At 49.3% G+C, this 19,788-nt stretch overlaps 1 protein-coding gene across 2 annotated transcripts in view; it reads right to left on the bottom strand.

Moving 5' to 3' along the window:
* Window positions 1-19,788, bottom strand: part of ABLIM1 (actin binding LIM protein 1) — a 509,502-nt gene that overhangs the window by 185,338 nt on the left and 304,376 nt on the right. Inside the window, exon 1 of one of the 2 annotated variants that reach the window (XM_066601406.1) lies at window positions 16,649-16,788. The exons of the other annotated variant lie outside the window; for it this stretch is intronic. Within the exon in view, the coding sequence (XP_066457503.1) occupies window positions 16,649-16,661 (13 nt within the window). The 5' untranslated portion in view covers window positions 16,662-16,788. Of the gene's footprint in view, window positions 1-16,648; window positions 16,789-19,788 lie in introns of those variants that run through there. 2 annotated transcript variants of the gene reach the window in all.

Here is a 19,788-nt window from a genome sequence, read left to right as displayed (position 1 = left end):
GATTTATAACAAAATCTGTTCGCTGCCTCGGTTGTTACGGATGCGGTAATACCGATTATGTGCTGTTTTAAAAAAAAACAAAAAAAACTAAATTGGGTATCTGATGCATTTAAAAAAAAAAATTTTTGTGGGGAAAATTGTGTATTTTTTTTTAAACTGGATTTTTTTTTTCTTTAAATTAAACTTTTTTTACACTATTTTTTTTAGTTCCTGAAGAAGACTTGAAGATGCGATACTTCGATCGCTAGGATAGTACACTGCATTACTTATGTAGTGCAGTCTACTACTACAGTAATAAGCCTATTGGGGCCTGATAGGCGGAGTTACATGGCAGACACGGTGGCCTTTGCCAGGCTTCCAACTGCCATGTAAACCCATTAGTATTTTGTGATTTAATGGCGGGGTGCCGATAGGTGACAGAAGGAGCCCCTTTTCCTGTCATCTGCTTACATGCTGCAGTTGCTATTGATTGTGGCATGTAAGGGGTTACACTGCCCGGACCTGAGGTTTCTCCATTCCTGGTGGTTAGAGCAGGAGCCGGGCTGTCCGTAGTCAGTCAAACACCCCCCCCCCCCCCCCTTCCCCGGTTTAAAAAGATGTATGTGCAGGTTTAAAGCCCATTAGTGGGGGTCAGTAAAAAGGCGTATTGAGGTCACAAAGGGGTTAACGCTGCACTTTCTACACTAAACTTCTAGGTGTAAAATAAAAAATGACTGAAAACGACAAAAAACGCATTGGAGGCCAAAACAGATCGTTAGTGGCGGCTGCGTTCACACGGCGCATTTGTTGCAAAATGGTCCCATTTATCTGATGGAGCTTGCAGAAGTCCACACTCCTGGCGCAGATGCACCGCAGTCACATGACCTGTACGGCTGCGAGGCTCTGTGATGATGATGGGGGGGGGGGGTCTTCGGACAAACAGCAATAAACACCAGCGAGCAACGCAAACAAATAGGATTAAAAAGGGAAGCAGACGATGACAATAAGATCAGCCTAATCTCCTCCAATGATCTCCATCTGCCGCACATGGGGCCAGGCCGGGGGCGCTGCCCTGTAGAGTGGGGCGGTACATGGAGTAAGGAAGGAGGGTCAGCGGCCCCTGCAGGGGATGAGAAACCAAACTGCATATTCTGAAAGCGCCCCCCAGCTGCAAGCTTCATATAAGCTGATATCTCCGACTGGATCAGCACCCAGCGCACCACAAAACTGGACCAGTCACAAATTAGGTAAACCTAAAAAGAGGTGCAAACCCCTTAAATCTTGTCCATTTATCCAATTACCTGAGGGTACAGACCCAGAACCTGAGGCTACACTACTGAGATCTGATCAGCTGGGGGGTACAGACCCAGAGGCTGAGGCTGCACTACTGAGATCTGATCACCTGAGGATACAGAGCCTGAGGCTGCACTACTGAGATCTGATCATCTGAGGATATAGAGCCTGAGGCTGCACTACTGAGATCGGATCACCTGAGGATACAGAGCCTGAGGCTGCACTACTGAGATCGGATCACCTGAGGATACAGAGCCTGAGGCTGCACTACTGAGATCTGATCATCTGAGGATATAGAGCCTGAGGCTGCACTACTGGGATCTGATCACCTGAGGATACAGAGCCTAAGGCTGCACTACTGGGATCTGATCACCTGAGGATACAGAGCCTGAGGCTGCACTACTGAGATCTGATCACCTGAGGATACAGAGCCTGAGGCTGCACTACTGAGATCTGATCACCTGAGGATACAGAGCCTGAGGCTGCACTACTGAGATCTCAACATACAGAAAGGAGGGTGGCTGAGAGGCACGACATTCCCCTTTAGTACCCCTTTTAGTACACGTGAGGTTATTCACAGCCACCTCCCTGGGAGACATCATAATGCGGTATAATAGTACACTGCAGCGTCCGGCTGATGATGTCATAGCGCCGTCTGTGGAACCCTCACTGATTAAATCTATGAGATTTTCACAACAGGAAGTTATGAGCAGTAATTTGTACGTAACAAAGTCCCAAGAAACGGCTCATTACTGATCTCACATTAACCAGGAGCACCGCAGCCAGCGCCACCGAGCACGCCGTTAACCCTTCAGCTCCCAGGTCCAGACTGAACTACTAAAATGTACTAGCAGAACGGTGGGGGACAGGACAATGACTGACACGCTGACACTTGGGGGGGCGGACAGAACAGCGACACACTGACATTTGGGGGGGGGCAGGACAACGACACGCTGACACTTGAGGGGGGCAGGACAACGACACGCTGACACTTGAGGGGGGCAGGACAACGACACGCTGACATTTGATGGGGGCAGGACAACGACACGCTGACACTTGAGGGGGGCAGGACAACGACACGCTGACACTTGAGGGGGGCAGGACAACGAAATGCTGACACTTGAGGGGGGCAGGACAACGACACGCTGACACTTGAGGGGGGCAGGACAACGACACGCTGACACTTGAGGGGGGCAGGACAACGAAATGCTGACACTTGAGGGGGGCAGGACAACGACACGCTGACACTTGAGGGGGGCAGGACAACGACACGCTGACACTTGAGGGGGGCAGGACAATGACACGCTGACATTTGAGGGGGGCATGACAGCGACATGCTGAAATTTGGGGGGGGGGGGACAGGGCAATGACATGCTGACACTTGGGGGGACAGTATTGTACTCGTTATATTCTGCACAGACATGAGTGACGCTCTGTAACCTTTTGGCGCCGTTGTTCTGCTTTTCACCTGGCGACGCGTTTCGGTTGTCTGCCACTTATGTCGCTTACATCATTTCTCTCAGGTCTCCCACTCTGCAATGATGGAACTAGTGAACTGGGGGCACACTGGTATTTTCCCACACTCTGGGGTCTTTGTACCGCGCTCCGTCTCTTCCCGTTGCTTCTTTGCACTTTATTTGGCGTCACGAGAATCCTACAGAAAGCCGCAGAACATCGCTCACACTGCAGTCCGGCACAACAAGAGTTAATTACTAAAGAAAAAAGTCTGCAGGTACAGAGAGCTGCTGCTCCTGCGTATCTACTGTCCGTTCAGCGGGTGTATCTAAGCCTGCGGTGTGTGATACCGCCTGCGGAGCCGCTGTGTATAAACCTGATATTGAAGGCTCCCGATCGCTGCTGATTTCACCTCAAGTTTTCATGAAGGTGAAATTTTTGACACGGATGTAGGCTGAGCAGCGCCCCCTGTCTGACAGCGCAAAAACTGCAATAACAATACGCGTACGATCACTCGTCATTATTGACACAGCGCGGACACTTCCCGCAGCTGTATACACACGGGCTATAAACCTTCACACCACGGATGCTTGCTGCTAGTAAAGGGATTATCCGGGTTCTTAAAGCGGACAGCGCTGCAGCCTCGGCTTCAGAACGCAACACGCCGCATGTTTCGCAGCACCCGTTTCCAGGACTGCAGGGCCCTCTCATCCACTTCAGTGGGACAGCTGCAGCACTCAGAACTGTCGGTACGAAAGGAACAGCGCTCTGCAAATGAACCAGGGCGCAGGCGGATATAAACACTGAAGAGGCCGCAGCGCTCGCCGGGACCCCCGAAGATCAGATATGGTGGGCTATTCTGAGGAGACACCATCAGTTTTTACATTCAGAGGGAGTAAAGTGATGCATAGCTACCCCTGTTCTCAGCTGAGGTCTGTTACAGTTGGGGACAATGCTCTGTGAGCTGAACATAGCAGTTTGCTACAATGTATTATTCTGGAGTCCAAGTGGTTTAGAATTGTAACAAACTCTCAGCTGAGAAGTGGCTACAATTGTATCCAATCTAGACAATGCTCTGTGAGCTGAACACATCAGCAGCGACTACACATCTATGGCCTCCTGCAGACATCCGGGTCAGATCCCGCTGCGAGAATTTTCACAGGGAGATGCGAGCCGTGCACCCGGCGCTCACCTCCTCCCGGCGTCTCGCTCTGCGCTGGCTGTCGCACAGCCAAGCATGCGCAGACCAGAGCCGGCGCGTCACCGGTGACGTTTCTGTGCGAGCCTCGAAATAGGACATGCTGCCATTTGTTTACCATGCAAGTTTTCACGCCTTCAAATCACGCCTGTCTGCATAATAAGATAATGCAATCCTATGGCAGCGGGCACGGGCGGAAATTCTGCGGGAAATCCTGCCCCGGAATTTCCACCCGTGTGCATTTGGCCTATCTGTTAGCTTGCTACTATGTATCAGTCTGGAGACCAGGATCTTTAGCTCACAGAGCATTGTCTATATTGCATACACTTCTCAGCTGAGGGATGATTACAATTGTATCCAGTCTAGACAATGCTCTGTGAGCCGAACACATCAGCAGCAGCTGCAGAAATCTCTCTACTAGTTTGCTACAATGTATCAGTGTGGGGTCCAGGATGTTAAGCTAAAGGTCTAACCGCACTGTCTGCTGCACCATCCGTTTTATGTGCAGACTTAGGAAATGTGTGCTGGCCTGACTGCGGGTCTCCGGACCCGAACTCAGAGCATCATGCATACATATGGAGATCCCGCAGCATTTCTACTACGTGCCATGTGGTGGAGGTTTCAAACCTCGGCTTCACATGGTGCAAAAATTTCCCGCAACTAATTTGTGTTTTCTAAGGCCGGCTTCACATGGGCGGGAGTCTTGAGCGTGCTTCGTGAGTTACGAGTCACATAAAACTCGCATGAATATAAGCCCATTGTTTTGCGATGCGATGCAGGGGAAAAAAAATATCGCGGCCAGTTCTATCTTTTAGGGGTTCTCTCCCATCACATCAAGTGTGATGGGAGACACTCCGCGATCCTGACAGCCTCGCAGAGGATCGCTACTTCCCCGAAGTGATTTTGATATAAAAACGACTCATATATGCGGTGAAATCGCACGGTGGCGAGCGCGATATTGGGTGGCGATTCACGGCCCACATTGCACTCGCCTGTGTGATGTTAGCCCAAGGGTAATTTCACATGGGCGACTGCGATATTGGGCCATGAACTCGGAGGATCACAGAGTGTCCCCCGTTGCTTTCAATGGGGAGAGTTAACACGCGGCGCGATGCTGCCGCCGGCCTCGGTAAACACAATAGGCGATGCGGGGGAAAAAAGATTGTGTATGACCCCAAAAGGACAGGGCTCATATTCATGCGAGATTTGTACATTTCAGAATACACAAATAGGCGCCCGTGTGAAGCCGGTCTCAGGCCGCTGTCACACGAGTGGATTAGTATTTCAGGCGTTGCGTATTTGCACTTTCTTTCTGCGTTTTGGCTTTTTTCTCTCTCTCTCCCACATTTCCCTATGGAGCCTCCTTTTTATTGCATCGCAAGGCACAAAGTTGCGATTTGCTGCGATGTGCTTTTAACTTTAGAAAGTCAAATTGACTTTTGCATTAAAAAAAAGTTTAAATCACAGTAAAACTGCGCAGTAAAAAACGTGCGAGAAAAATCGCCAGCGGCAAATTGTGGGAAAAGATGGGATTTTGCTGTGATTTTCTCGTGGCAAAATCGCGATCGCCATTGTGAAGGAGCCCTGAGTGCGGCAGCCCCTCCCCCGCAGTGAAGCTTTGTTATAAGACCGACTAATGGCTGCAGCGGCAGGGAGAGGGTTAATGCTGTAATTGTACAACTCTCTAAATGTTTCTCTTCTGGGAGGAGAGAAGCAATAAGGAGTTGTAATCCGGAGATGATCCCATCCAGGAGTCGCAGGTACCTAATAACAGGCTGCAGTAATGACACCCGGCGCAGGATGCGGCCCGGCCTCTAGGTGTTTTTCCATTGGTGGGCGGCTATTGCTTTCTCAGGGTGTGTTCAGAGGCCGGGTGCCGAACAAAACCAGGATCCTGCCAATCCCTTCTAGGAACGTGGGCCAAACAGCCGACACCCCCGACCAGCGCGCTCTCCAGGAGATGACGGCGAAGGCGGGGACCTCGTATAATGTCAGCTTATAATTTACTGCAACCTTCTCACTCCGACTATTAATGCTGCTTCCCGTATCCTGTAATAGAGGACGAGCCGCTGTGCGCTGTATGACCCGCTGTGCACCACACATATATATATATAACCCATGTACAGGACCGCTAGATATACACTTCTTGACGAAGAAGTTGTCGTTCTGCTGCAGACCCCGTCCTGACGTTCCATCTCAGGCAGATCTGTAAATGATGAGAGTTGTGGGGATTAGATGAACGGTGTTGTCACCGGAGGCCCTAACAGTGGTTCCCCCCTTGGCCTATAAGAGGCTCTCGGAGGCTCCTTGTGTGTAGTGATCTCTTCTTCCGCTTGTGTAGAGCTTGTTGGCCACTAGACGCCTCTACGATGCAGAGAAGAGATTTCACCCCGTTACCAGAGTCTGAGAGGGGCGCATTATTGGGACGTGAGAAGCTGGATGGTCGTATCCATGAATTGTCCCCCACCGGCCGTTCTGACCAGACTGTTGGGAGGTGTTGGGACCAGTGGATGGGGGCACACAAGGTGACCGGGCTCAGGATGCCCCCTACAGACCACCAGTAGACAGGAGCATCTGACCAGACTGTTAGGAGGTGTTGGGACCAGTGGATGAGGGCACACAAGGTGACCGGGCTCAGGACGCCCCCTACAGACCACCAGTAGAGAGGAGCGTCTGATCGTCCGACAATCACCAGCAGCTCCAACTGTTTCATTATCCACCATTCATAAAGCTCGGCTGCACACACAAGAGGGTCACAGGGAGCCCCCTCAACACTGTCACACTTCCGTGCCCACCCAGTCACCAGATTTAACATCAATAGAACCATCTGGGACGCCAACTTCGACAGCCTAGATATTTGCACAATCTAGAGGCTCACTTACAGCAAATGTGGAGAAATATGCCGCAGGATACCATACAGAACCTGTATGACTCCATATCTGCCTGTATCACATCTTGTATCCAAGCTAGAGGTGGTACAACAGGGTACTAGAGCCTCCATGGCCCCCGTATCACATCTTGTATCCAAGCTAGAGGCGGTACAACAGGGTACTAGAGCCTCCATGCCCCCCGTATCACATCTTGTATCCAAGCTAGAGGCGGTACAACAGGGTACTAGAGCCTCCATGCCTGCCTGTATCACATCTTGTATCCAAGCTAGAGGCGGTACAACAGGGTACTAGAGCCTCCATGCCTGCCCGTATCACATCTTGTATCCAAGCTAGAGGCGGTACAACAGGGTACTAGAGCCTCCATGTCCACCTGTATCACATCTTGTATCCAAGCCAGAAGTAGTACAGCAGGGTACTAGAGCCTCTATATACCGCCTGCTCCATGTTTATCCGGTGTACAGGACCTCTATATACCGCCCTGCTCCATGTAGACTCCGGTGTACAGGACCTCTATATACCGCCCTGCTCCATGTATAATATAGTGTACAGGACCTCTATATACCTGCTCCATGTATAATCGGGTGTACAGGACCTCTATATACCGCCCTGCTCCATGTATACTCCGGTGTACATGACCTCTATATACCTGCTCCATGTATAATCGGATGTACAGGACCTCTATATACCGCCTGCTCCATGTATAATCCGGTGTACTGGACCTCTATATACCTGCTCCATGTACAATCGGGTGTACAGGACCTCTATATACCTGCTCCATGTATAATATAGTGTACAGGACCTCTATATACCTGCTCCATGTATAATCGGGTGTACATGACCTCTATATACCTGCTCCATGTATACTCCGGTGTACAGGACCTCTATATACCTGCTCCATGTACAATCGGGTGTACAGGACCGCTATATACCTGCTCCATGTATAATCGGGTGTACAGGACCTCTATATACCGCCCTGCTCCATGTATAATATAGTGTACATGACCTCTATATACCTGCTCCATGTATACTCCGGTGTACAGGACCTCTATATACCTGCTCCATGTATACTCCGGTGTACAGGACCTCTATATACCGCCCTGCTCCATGTATAATATAGTGTACATGACCTCTATATACCTGCTCCATGTATACTCCGGTGTACAGGACCTCTATATACCTGCTCCATGTATAATCGGGTGTACAGTGCCCCGGGGGGCTGGGCACCTGCCCCTGGGCACCGGCCCTGCTCTTCCTGTGAAACCTCTGAATCGAGCGCAGATCCTGCCATCAGCTCCGGAGTTCCTGCTATTGTTGATGGAGTTTCTGCTTATCAGGGCCGTCGGCTGGCGAACAGCGACCACAATATGGGGAAATGCTGCAGATTGTATCTCAACCACTTGGTGCAATTCTTCCAGTCTGGGGGGGGGGGACAATACTCGCTCGGATATTTTTGGCTTTAGCTTATTCTCCACATTGGCGCTGACCGCTTCGGTAAAAGACGGCACTTAACATCAATAGAAAACACAAAAACCTCCGGCGCCATTTTCTGTACTTTATCACTTGCGCCTGTATTTAACCCTAATAGGGAAACATGAAAATTGTGAATTAGGCGCCTGAGGGCATATACGGCATGTATTCACGCCCGGGGGTATATACGCACCCATGAGAGGCATTAATTGTCAATACATCCCTTCACACGGGTGAATATACGGCGCGTAAATATGCCGGCAGTGTGATAATTAGAACATATACGTGGCCAGCGCATATATGCTCAGCCAAAAGATAGTTTTGGAACTATGTTTTAGCCAATATACGCCAGCAGCTCCCATGGACTTCTATGGGAGCAGGGAAAGAGAAGGGAGGGGGAGGCATTTATGCAGCATCCAACACTGCGAAAAGCTTACAGGTGCCTCTATATAGGCACTGGACGACATCCCGAGGATTTTGGCAGAGCGAGGGAATTGCGGGGTGTGGCGTATTTTTCCCTAAAAACGCTGCTCATGGTCGGAGAAAACGCTGGCCATTATTGCGGAGAAATGCCCATTTAGGCACTTATACGGAGCGGGCATGAAAACGCCGTCGCCATTTATGCGCTCGTGTGAAAGAGCCCTCAGTCATAGATTTTGTCCAAAGAACTAGAAAAGTAGCGCAGCATGTAGCGCTATTCTCCCAGTGATACGCCGAACACCATGACCGTAGTCAGTAGAGGCCGTCTGCACTGTTGGTGCCCAAGATACGCCACATCGGGCAAAAATTAAACATTTTGCTCAAAACAGGTGTGTGACAAAATCTGCAACTTTGTGGCGCTGGCGCACGGTCACACGTCCCTGCTTTGTGTTTCAATTTCTCACTATGTTCAGGACATCTGTTTGCTGTCAGTGAATGGGAACATTCTTGTCTACATCCAGAACCTAAAAACCTGCTCTGATCTAGTTCTGCTCACACAGCTGGTTTGTTACAATGTATCCAGTCCCGACAATAAACACAACTGCAGCGCAAACCTGCTGGGTTTGTTACAATGTATCAGTGGAGGAAAGTGATAAAGCCCCTGTCCACGACCGTAAATCGCTGGCGAATCATGCAGGCTGAAGCTTTCCATAGAGTTGTTATGGAAAGCGCCGGCCCGTGTCCACAAGCGGAGAATCATTGCGAATTGCCCCGATTCTCTGCTCACAGCCGATCTACTAGATTAGGCTGACCGGCGGAGATTCGTGTGCGGCTCCTGCTCCCGGGCGGCGGCTCTCGCGGCGGAGATCTGCCGCTGGACTTTGCAACGCCCGTAGACAGCCGGCCTTAGTCTGAGTTCATGACAGCATTTCTATCAACAGCGCCTGCTATACACCAAAAAAATGAAACCGTACAAAACGGAAGAGAAATGGAAACGAATGGGAAGGATTATTTCTATTTTTTGGGGATCATCACAGATCCCTCAAAAAAAACCAATAGTAAAGTGCGCTTTTTGCACTTTCGTTTTTCACAATTTTAAGCGGATCCATTTTTTTGTACTGCTTGGCTTGTTCATCCCCCCCCCCCCCCCCCCTCTCGCTGTCTCCGCCCTCTGCGCAGGCTCAGAAAGAAAACCGGATACAAGAACTAAAAGGAAAAACAAAGAAGAATAGAGTGCTTTCCATTTTTTCAGTCTCCCATTAAGGGCTCACACCCACTTGCATTTTTTTTACGCTGCGATATCGATGCGTTTTTTCACACGATTGTCAATGGGACTTTCCAATGCTAAAGACGCATCGCAAGTTGGTGCTTTGCAATTTTTGTGCATTGCGTTTTTAACATTAAAAAGTCCCATTTGACAATCGCATGAAAAAAAACGCGCAAGAAAAACGCAAACATCTGGTGTTGTATTTATGTACTAAGCTTGGTTCTGGTGTTGTATTTATGTATGGTGCTTGTTTTTGGTGCTGTACTAATGTCATGTGTTTAGTTCTGGTGCTGTGTTTATGCATGGTGCTTGGTTCTGGTGCTGTAACAATGTTATGTGCTTGGTTTTGGTGCTGTACTAATGTCATGTGTTTGGTTCTGGTGCTGTATTTATGCATGGTGCTTGGTTCTGGTGCTGTATTTATGTATGGTGCTTGGTTTTGGTGCTGTACTGTCATGTGTCTGGTTCTGGTGCTGCATTTATGTACTGAGCTTGTTTATGCTGCTGTACTAATGTCATGTGTCTGGTTCTGGTCATGTATTCATGTACTGAGCTTGGTTCTGCTGCTGTACTAATGTCATGTGTCTGGTTCTGGTGATGTATTTATGTACTGAGCTTGGTTCTGGTGCTGTACTAATGTCATGTGTTTGGTTCTGGTGCTGTATTTATGTACTGAGCTTGTTTCTGCTGCTGTACTAATGTCATGTGTCTGGTTCTGGTGATGTATTTATGTACTGAGCTTGGTTCTGGTGCTGTACTAATGTCATGTGTTTGGTTCTGGTGCTGTATTTATGTACTGAGCTTGTTTCTGCTGCTGTACTAATGTCATGTGTCTGGTTCTGGTGATGTATTTATGTACTGAGCTTGGTTCTGGTGCTGTACTAATGTCATGTGTTTGGTTCTGGTGCTGTATTTATGTACTGAGCTCGTTTCTGCTGCTGTACTAATGTCATGTGTCTGGTTCTGGTGATGTATTTATGTACTGAGCTTGGTTCTGGTGCTGTACTAATGTCATGTGTTTGGTTCTGGTGCTGTATTTATGTACTGAGCTTGGTTCTGCTGCTGTACTAATGTCATGTGTCTGGTTCTGGTGCTGTGGTTATTTAACCTAGAGCTGGCACTGATGTTTTAGACCATCGTACCTGTACAATTACACCGATATTACTCATCGGATACATAGCAGTTAATGGTGATCCAGTAGTAAATACTTTCAGGTATAATCACCTGTAAGCATGGTGGCGGACAGTTTATGGGATGATATTGGATATTCTCCTTGAGATTAGGGAAGCCATTTATTAGGCCCAGATTACATACAAGCCTCCCGCAGTTCCTTCCTGTGTTATGGCGCGTCCTGTGATGTGTTAATGTGGCGTCTGATGAAGCTGAAGCTCATGAATCGCAGCAGGTGTTTGGGGGGTAATTAGGCAACAAGTGAGGAGACACCTAATTCATAATGATCCGACGTGTTAATTGCTCTGCTTCCATGATAAGACGGTCATAAAGGGACTGATAAGCACAATGTTATCAGGAGTGTAAGCTCCTGGGCCAAGAACGTGAGTTTTACTGCAGCAGTTTATTTCTGATCCAACTGGCCATACAAGTATTGTCTGAGGAACAGTGAAAGCCCCCTATGTTCTATATGTGTCCTCTAGGGGCGTATTCACACGGGTGAGGGCAACACATTCGGGCAGATATCACCATTACAATCCTTCGATTTCTGCTGCCAGTGAGATGCATTTGCAAAAAAAGTGTATCACGTTTCCGCGACATGCGATCTTCATGCGTGTGAAAAACCGTATGTTTCGAAATTTAACTTGCATAAAAATCATGTATCACCATGTGAGTGTGATGCAATTATCCTACAACTTCCATAAAAAAGGTCAATTTTACATTTTTTTTTACCAAAATTGCCCAGAAATAGAACCTGCAGCCCTAAATGAGAAGGGGGGTTCTAAATTACACTACCACTTCTGATCACCAGGTGGGGATGATGCAGAGTCCCTCCAGGCGTTACAGTGTATTTGTATACTATTCAGGGCAGCAGTAATATACATCAGGGCTGTTTAAACAGCTGCCATTCAGGAGACTGGAGCATGAGCTGTGCAAGGGTTTCAGATGTATTCCACACCCTAGCCCCGCCCCTTATTACCCTGACCACACCCCCAACACAAACTTTACTGACAACCTCAAGACACCCCTGTGTTCTGAGCCTGTATCTTCTCCATGGTCCTGCACAGTTTTTCCATGTGCGACCAGCGGCCCATTCGCTCCTACTGTGGAAATAGGGAGGACACATGTTCCCAGTTTTTGGGATTAGTTGGGGTCCTAGCGTTCGGACCCCTACCAATCTATCAGTTTTCGTCATCCAGTGGATGGGTGAAAACTTGTAATCTCCTCCAATAACTGGAATATCCCTTTTACCCTCCGTCCGAGCTGTCCGATGTGCGGGGCACCACATGTTACACGTTCTGTTCTCCTGCGAAGACTTGGACAAGGAGTCCGAATTAAACATTGCTTGTGTGCATGAACCCATTCGCACGAACGGCTCATCTTCTCGCGTGTCCTTATCGCAGTCGGACGGAACTCGATAAGTCAATAGCAGATTTTGGTGCAGAAATGTTGCAGCTCTGATGCAGATTTCACCTATTGTCCGTTTATTGTGGATGGAGGCGGGGGGCCGGGAATCGCTCTGGCCCGCTCGGCCTCCAGTCACTGGTTATCGCTGGGACGACCTGTTGGACATCTGCGCCTGACAGGTCATCCCGTGTAAAAGGACGCTAAGGGCTCCCACACAATTGCGTGAAAAAAACGCAGCGATATCGTAGCGTAAAAAAAAACCGCAGGTGTGTGTGAGCCCTGAGGTTGGGTTCAGACTAGCGTGTTATTGGTGAATCTTGTTTTGCAAAGAACTGTAAAAAACAGAAGTTAAGGAAATTAAGGAAAAGCGTTCTTTTGGCCGATCAATAAAAAAAAACGAAAGTCCGCCGTCCGTTCATGTCTATTTTGCTTTCAGCATTTTAAACGGATCCATTATTTTTGCGCTGCTTGGCTCGTTCATCTCCCCCTCCCTCTCGCTGTCTCCGCCCTCTGCGCATGCTCAGAAATAAAAGCTGAGACAAACATGGGGAGGAAAAAAAATGGATGAAAATGGATCGCTTTCCGTTTTTCCAGTTTAAAAAGAAAATGAATCGACGGAAAATTGGGAAACGCATTCCTATGGGCAGAAAAAACTTTTACTGCAATTAGCGCGATGTACCGAGCTCCGCGCTAATCGCAGTACAACGCTCCCATTGATTTCAATGGGGCCTCGCATACCTGCGCTCGAACGCAGTGTTGTTAACACCGCGGTTTTTGAGTGCTGTCCGTTCTATTTTCCTGCGTTTACTAATGCACTAATGCACCTGCGTTTAAAAGGGCTGTCGAAAACAATCAAAATCGCGGTAAACCGCCGCGCTTGAAACGTTTACTGACACTGTGTGTAAGAATAGCCTAAATGTATAAAAAAATAACAAAATGTCAAAAATGGAAACATAAAATGTAAATAATGAAAACAATAAACATAAATAACAAATCAGAGCCTCAACCAGAAGCCGGTAAATACCCGACCCGGAGTCGCCGGCCGCGCTGACGTTAGGGGCCATTCTCCTGTGAAGTTTCTTGATTTAGTTGTAATAATTACGTTGCGGCTTTCCCAGAATTTCCAGTCTGATTAGTTATACGGTGTCCCCTCCCCCATCCTGGATCACAAGATTTACTGCACAGGGGTCTGGAGGAGCGAGCACCCTACCGGCGCTGCGATGGTGGCCATATTTGTTGTCACAGCAGATATGAAAGCAGCTGAACAGAAATTTTAGAACAGGATTGAATGACAAGAGACCTCTGCCAAGTCTGGTGCCCTTCACCCGTACCCGGGGGTACCACTCCCTTCAGCACACAGCTGGCAGCACGCCCTCCTATTGTCATTACAGAGAAAGCTGGAAACACCCAGAAGCAATAAAATGGGGCAACTTCCAACAATAAAAGTGATTCCAAAAATAACATCAGAGTTCACAGTTGAGGCTTAGTTGACAGAATACATGGAGTTAGGCTCCGCCTACCACATGTGCCATGGACACAACTGCCAGAATGCATGTTACATATAAGGCAATGGGTGGGGAAAAGATCTGTGGCCCCTCACCGGGTGCATTCAATGGGGACCAGTGGAGTTGTGGTCCCTGACCTGATGGACTTATTCAAAGGCAATTGAGTCACAACCTCTGACCTGATGGACTCAATGGGGGCAACGGTACCATGGCCCCTTACCTGATGGGCTCAATAGGGGTAAATGGAGCCACCACCCCTTACCTTATGGGGTCAATGGATCCATGGCCCCTGCCCTAATGGACTCAATGGAAGCAATAGAGCCATAGCCTCTTCCCTAATGGAATTAACAGGGACAATGGAGCCAAGGCCCCTGCCCTGATGGGTTCAGTGGGGGGGCAATGGAGCCAAGGCCCCTGCCCTGATGGGTTCAGTGGGGGGGCAATAGAGCCAAGGCCCCTGCCCTGATGGGTTCAGTGGGGGGGCAATAGAGCCAAGGCCCCTGCCCTGATGGATTCAGTGGGGGGCAATAGAGCCAAGGCCCCTGCCCTGATGGATTCAGTGAGGGGGGGGGGGCAATAGAGCCAAGGCCCCTGCCCTGATGGACCCATTGGAAGGCAATAGAGCCGTGGCCCCTGTCTGCATGGACTCAATTGGAGGGCAATACAGACGTAGTCCCTAACCTTATACACAATGGTGGACGATGGAGGTGTGGCCCTTACCTGACTGGCTCAGTGGTGGTTAATAAAGCCAAAGCCCCTTATCTGAGAGGCTCTGTGGGGGGCAGTGGAGCCAAGGTGCCTTACCTGATGGGCTCAGTGGGAGGGCGATGGAGCCCAGTCCTCTGCCCTGATTGGCTCAGTGGGAGGGCGATGGAGCCCAGGCCCTTGCCCTGATTGGCTCAGTGGGAGGGCGATGGAGCCCAGGCCCTTGCCCTGATGGGCTCAGTGGGAGGGCGATAGAGCCAAGGCCCCTGCCCTGATGGGCTCAGTGGGAGGGCGATGGAGCCAAGGCCCCTGCCCTGATGGGCTCAGTGGGAAGGCGATGGAGCCAAGGCCCTTGCCCTGATGGGCTCAGTGGGAGGGCGATGGAGCCAAGGCCCCTGCCCTGATGGGCTCAGTGGGAAGGCGATGGAGCCAAGGCCCCTGCCATGATGGGCTCAGTGGGAGGGCGATGGAGCCAAGGCCCCTGCCCTGATGGGCTCAGTGGGAAGGCGATGGAGCCAAGGCCCCTGCCATGATGGGCTCAGTGGGAAGGCGATGGAGCCAAGGCCCCTGCCATGATGGGCTCAGTGGGAGGGCGATGCAGCCAAGGCCCCTACCGTTATGGGCTCAGTGCGATGGAGCCAAGGCCCCTGCCCGGATGGGCTCAGTGGGAGGGCGATGGAGCCAAGGCGCCTGCCCGGATGGGCTCAGTGGGAGGGCGATGGAGCCAAGGCCCCTGCCCGGATGGGCTCAGTGGGAGGGCGATGGAGCAGCAGCACATGTCCTGATGGAACTATTAGGGAAAATAGAACCACAGCATCTGATCTCATCTACCTGATGCTTAGGTGACCGCAACATTATTTGTTTTCAACAGTGAATGTAATTCTTGGGTTTATCGCGCATTCAGCTCCGCAGCGTGGCCCCGGCCTGCTCGAGAAGTAATCTTATTTATCCCCCAAGACCCGTCCCGCACACAGCATCAGGAGAGTAAACTTCATACAGGATGCCCAGTACATAGAGAGCCAACAACCCTTCAATCCAGGGTTTATAATAGTGCAGAGCGTTATACAGGAGCCGATGATATCACATGGATGTAAGGTCACAATTAATTGCAGTCATTACCAAGAAAATGTGACAAAATGCTGCAGTTTCGCAAGAGTTTTGCCACAATTTTGTGTAATAAACTTTGATTCGGCTGCAGTATGTGAATAAGCCCTAAACGTCTCCGGACATTCTCAGGACTAGAGAAGTTGTGATCAGAGGCGGGGGAGGCTTCTACACTTCCTCTCACTAATCCAATTGAAGAACCTTATAGTCTACCTCTGGCTGATAACAGGGAGCAAAAGATTGTATTCATCTGTCCTGCAGTCAGCCTCTGCCCTGACTAAAATGGCTGAGAACTGCGAGTAATAGAGTGTACTTACCTGTCCTACAGTCAGCCTCAAATCATTCCTAACAGTAATATGATCAAATGACCTTCAATAGGCCTACCCAGGCCTTGAAATGGCAGATAACAGTGAGCAATAGAGTATTCACCAGCACAGCACATAGTGAGACTGCAGGGTTAGTGTCCCTTTAAATGACAACAGGGATGATCCATCATCCTCATCAATACACCTGTAGCCACTGGAGCTGTCAATCAGCAGACCCATGAGAGGGGATGTCACCAGTGCTGGGGGGTCAGCAGCTGGACAGAGCTCACAATGCCCAGTGCTGCGGGAATACACAATGCAGCAGCCAGTGCACTGGATAGGGGGCGGCAATGCTCTGCAGCCCCTTATCATCACATGCAAACAACTGCAGCAGAATTACAGAGCGATCATCTGCAGAGCCCCGTGTGCCCAGCCTGCTGCATCGTGCCCTGCACCAGCCACACCAGGTGGGCAGCACTTACCTTTTGCAGACATGTCGGACGGTGATGGTGGTTGTGCAGAGCTGCCCGCAGCCTTGGTGGATGGTGCACACACCGCCGGGATCCCCAGCTCTGGAGGGAGGGTCTGCCCAGCCTGTCTCCTCCTGTGTGCCGCCTAATATGTCACTGAGCCGGGAGGAGGAGGCCTGGAGGAGGGAGATGCAACATATATGTATACAATGTATCACTGTCACCTGGAAGCCCCGCCCCCTGACATCGGGCAGTGACAGCTCTCAGACGTGACGTGCAGGCTGGTTGTCGGAGATCAATGGCTGCTGCTGCTAGTTACATGGCAAAGAGCAAGTTGCGCCTGAGTTTGCGCAATGTGCAGCGCACGGCCACCGCTTGTGCACTCGGAAAGCCCTATTTTCACGTGACAGCCGCACAAAAATAAAGGATTCAATTTTTTTATTTCGCAGCATCACTCCGAAGAAAAATTGCGCCTGTAAATACACCCATAAAAACCGTAAAAAAGGAGTTGCGCATCTCGCAAAGAACGAATCTCGTGGGAGAATACCAGGCTTATAAAACCGGCCTAAGGCTGCCTACGCACAGGCGAATGCGATATCAGGTCGAGAAACTCGGCTCGATATCACGCTGGCGAGCGTGCATTTTCACGTCAAGGCAAGACGTTTTTATGTCAGCTGCATTAGAAAATCGGCAAGTATTTCTCATTGGGAAGCTTCCATTGGACTTCCGTGCACATCGCACGCCGCGCAATGTGTTTTACTGTCTCATTGAAAACGTTGGCGACGCGTTACAAGGAACGCAAATAGGACACGCCGCTCATGATCCACCTTCTTCTCATTCAAAAGAATGGAGTTAATATTCGCATGAGATTTGCGCGTCTCACAAGTCACAAATCTCAGGCGAGTTTCTTGACCGTCTGAAGCTGGCCTTGGGGTGCGTTCACATGTAGAGCAAAATCTGCAGCATTTCTGCAGCCAGCTCCACGCCAATGGTGAGGAGTTTTACTTGAAGGTAGATGCGGATCTGCAGCTGATTTCACCCAGCGCAGCGCTCCTCTCATCCCCCCACACTGTGCGCTGCTACAGAGCGCCGCTACCACCAATCATGTGCTGTGGAAGTGGCATCACATGACCCGCACATCACATGAATGTCGGTGGTGGCGCTCAGCAGTAGTTTCTGGTTTGCGCAGTATTGGGTAAAAAACGGGTCAGAATCACATGTGGTGCTATTTGTATGCAAGTGCAATGAATGTTACTACGGGGATAGCACACAGACGGAAAGCAGGAAGTGCAGAGCGGTGAAAAACGGATGCGAAACAGGTGGAAATCGCAGGAAAGTCGCATGGAAATGGTCAGCTTTTTGTGGCGAAAATTGCACTGGCCGATGTGAATACAGCCGTAGGGCTCGGTCACACGAGTATATGCAATCTCGGTCTGTGAAATACGAGGTGCTTTTACTGCGTGTATATATATATATATATTTGGTGCATATGTGGTTTTTTTACGTGCATTAACTACGTTTGTTTCACTCGCACACAAAAAAAATGTAAGAAAACCCAATGACATCACCGTTTATTTCCACACTGTCTCCTGCCAACACGGGTAAAAAAACACAGCGAATATGCATGCAGCCGTGTATTTGCTGCGTTTTTACAAAATCCCGCAGACTTTAATGGGCAGCATTGTTTTTATTTTACGCTCCTAATAAGCGCACCTCTGAATCCCCCGATGCAAGTCAATGGGGTTTGTGTTGTCCATATTCCAGGCATATAAAATGAGTGTAATACGCCTGTGTGAATGAGCCCTTACTGTAGTATAAGGTGTGAGGATCTCACGTCTGATCCCATGTCATTATATCAGTGATGTCATCAGCAGGGGGCGGGGCTGTGACTACCCCTAAAGGCTCATTTACACGGAGCGATGATCGCTTAAACAACAGTTTGAGTGACAGGTTTGAGCGATCATTTTGCCTAAACTATACTCAGCTACATAATAGCAATTTAATTTGCAAAAGAAGCCTTTAGCTGAATGTAGTTAATAGCTGGAGGGCTCTTATCTGCTTTCAATTCCTTTGTTCTCCAACCGGAAACAATGCTATCAGCACTACCTGATGAGAACTCCTGATAAGACCGCGGGACGATTTTTAGGTTGGCCTGAATTTAACGATCATCTAGCAGTGCACAATGGCCATGCATTTAGACACAATGATTATCGCTCAAACGATCGCTTTTTAGCAATTTTTGAGCGATCATCGCTCCGTGTAAATGGGCCTTAAGACATGATATACAGGTTGTCAGCAGTAATAGATGATGTCACTGTAATATAAGGTGTGCAGATCTTGTGTGACACATCTGATTATATGAATGATGTCATCAACAGGGATGGGGGACTGGGATCACTTATGCTATACTGTGACTATCAGACATGATATAGGGGCTGGTTGTCAGCAGTAATAGCTGTAGGATTTGTGCCTCTCTGGAATGATTCAGGCGCTGTGTTATGTCAGGAATTACTCCAGCAGGTTGTGTCCTGCACCCCCAGAGACGAAGGACTGAACCTCCACCAATCATGGAGTCGTGCGGTGACACATGAGTGGCAGTAATGACGGGATTACACTCCCATCATCCACTCTCAGCCAGTTCAGTCACGTCCCTCTGATATTTTCATTCTTTTATAATTGAGGGTTTCTGCTATCAAAGAGGAAACCGATCCTGATATTGGAGATTAAAGTCGTCGTCTGCGCCGTATTACAGACATCAGGCCCCTCCCCCACAAAAGTTCAGAAATTCTTTTTATGATGCATGCTGATTTTGGCCTCCCCCAAACATGCGATATATAGGAAAGCCCCTGAGCCGTTCTCACCTGCTGAGCCGTAAACACTACTATCCATCCCTTTCTGGGGAGCTGCTTGTCCGCCTTTACAGCTCTTGCATTGTGTTGTCATCCAGCTTTCCCAGACTCCTGAATGGCAAGTGTGCTCGACCATAGTGTGTTGCACAAGAGTGATTGTCATCTTTCCTCTGCAAGTTGGAAAATGAACAGACCCCCAAGACAGTCCTAAGGGTGGTTTCCGATGGACGTATGCACCAAAATGCACGCATCAGCACAAATCTTTGCGCATTTTATTATGCTTTTTTGCGCTGACAGACATTT

The sequence above is a fragment of the Eleutherodactylus coqui genome, chromosome 4 (assembly GCF_035609145.1).
Source record: "Eleutherodactylus coqui strain aEleCoq1 chromosome 4, aEleCoq1.hap1, whole genome shotgun sequence".
Classification (NCBI taxonomy): Eukaryota; Metazoa; Chordata; class Amphibia; order Anura; family Eleutherodactylidae; genus Eleutherodactylus; species Eleutherodactylus coqui.
Note: the sequence above shows the minus strand (reverse complement) of the source record. Positions and strands in the feature narration are given on the sequence as shown.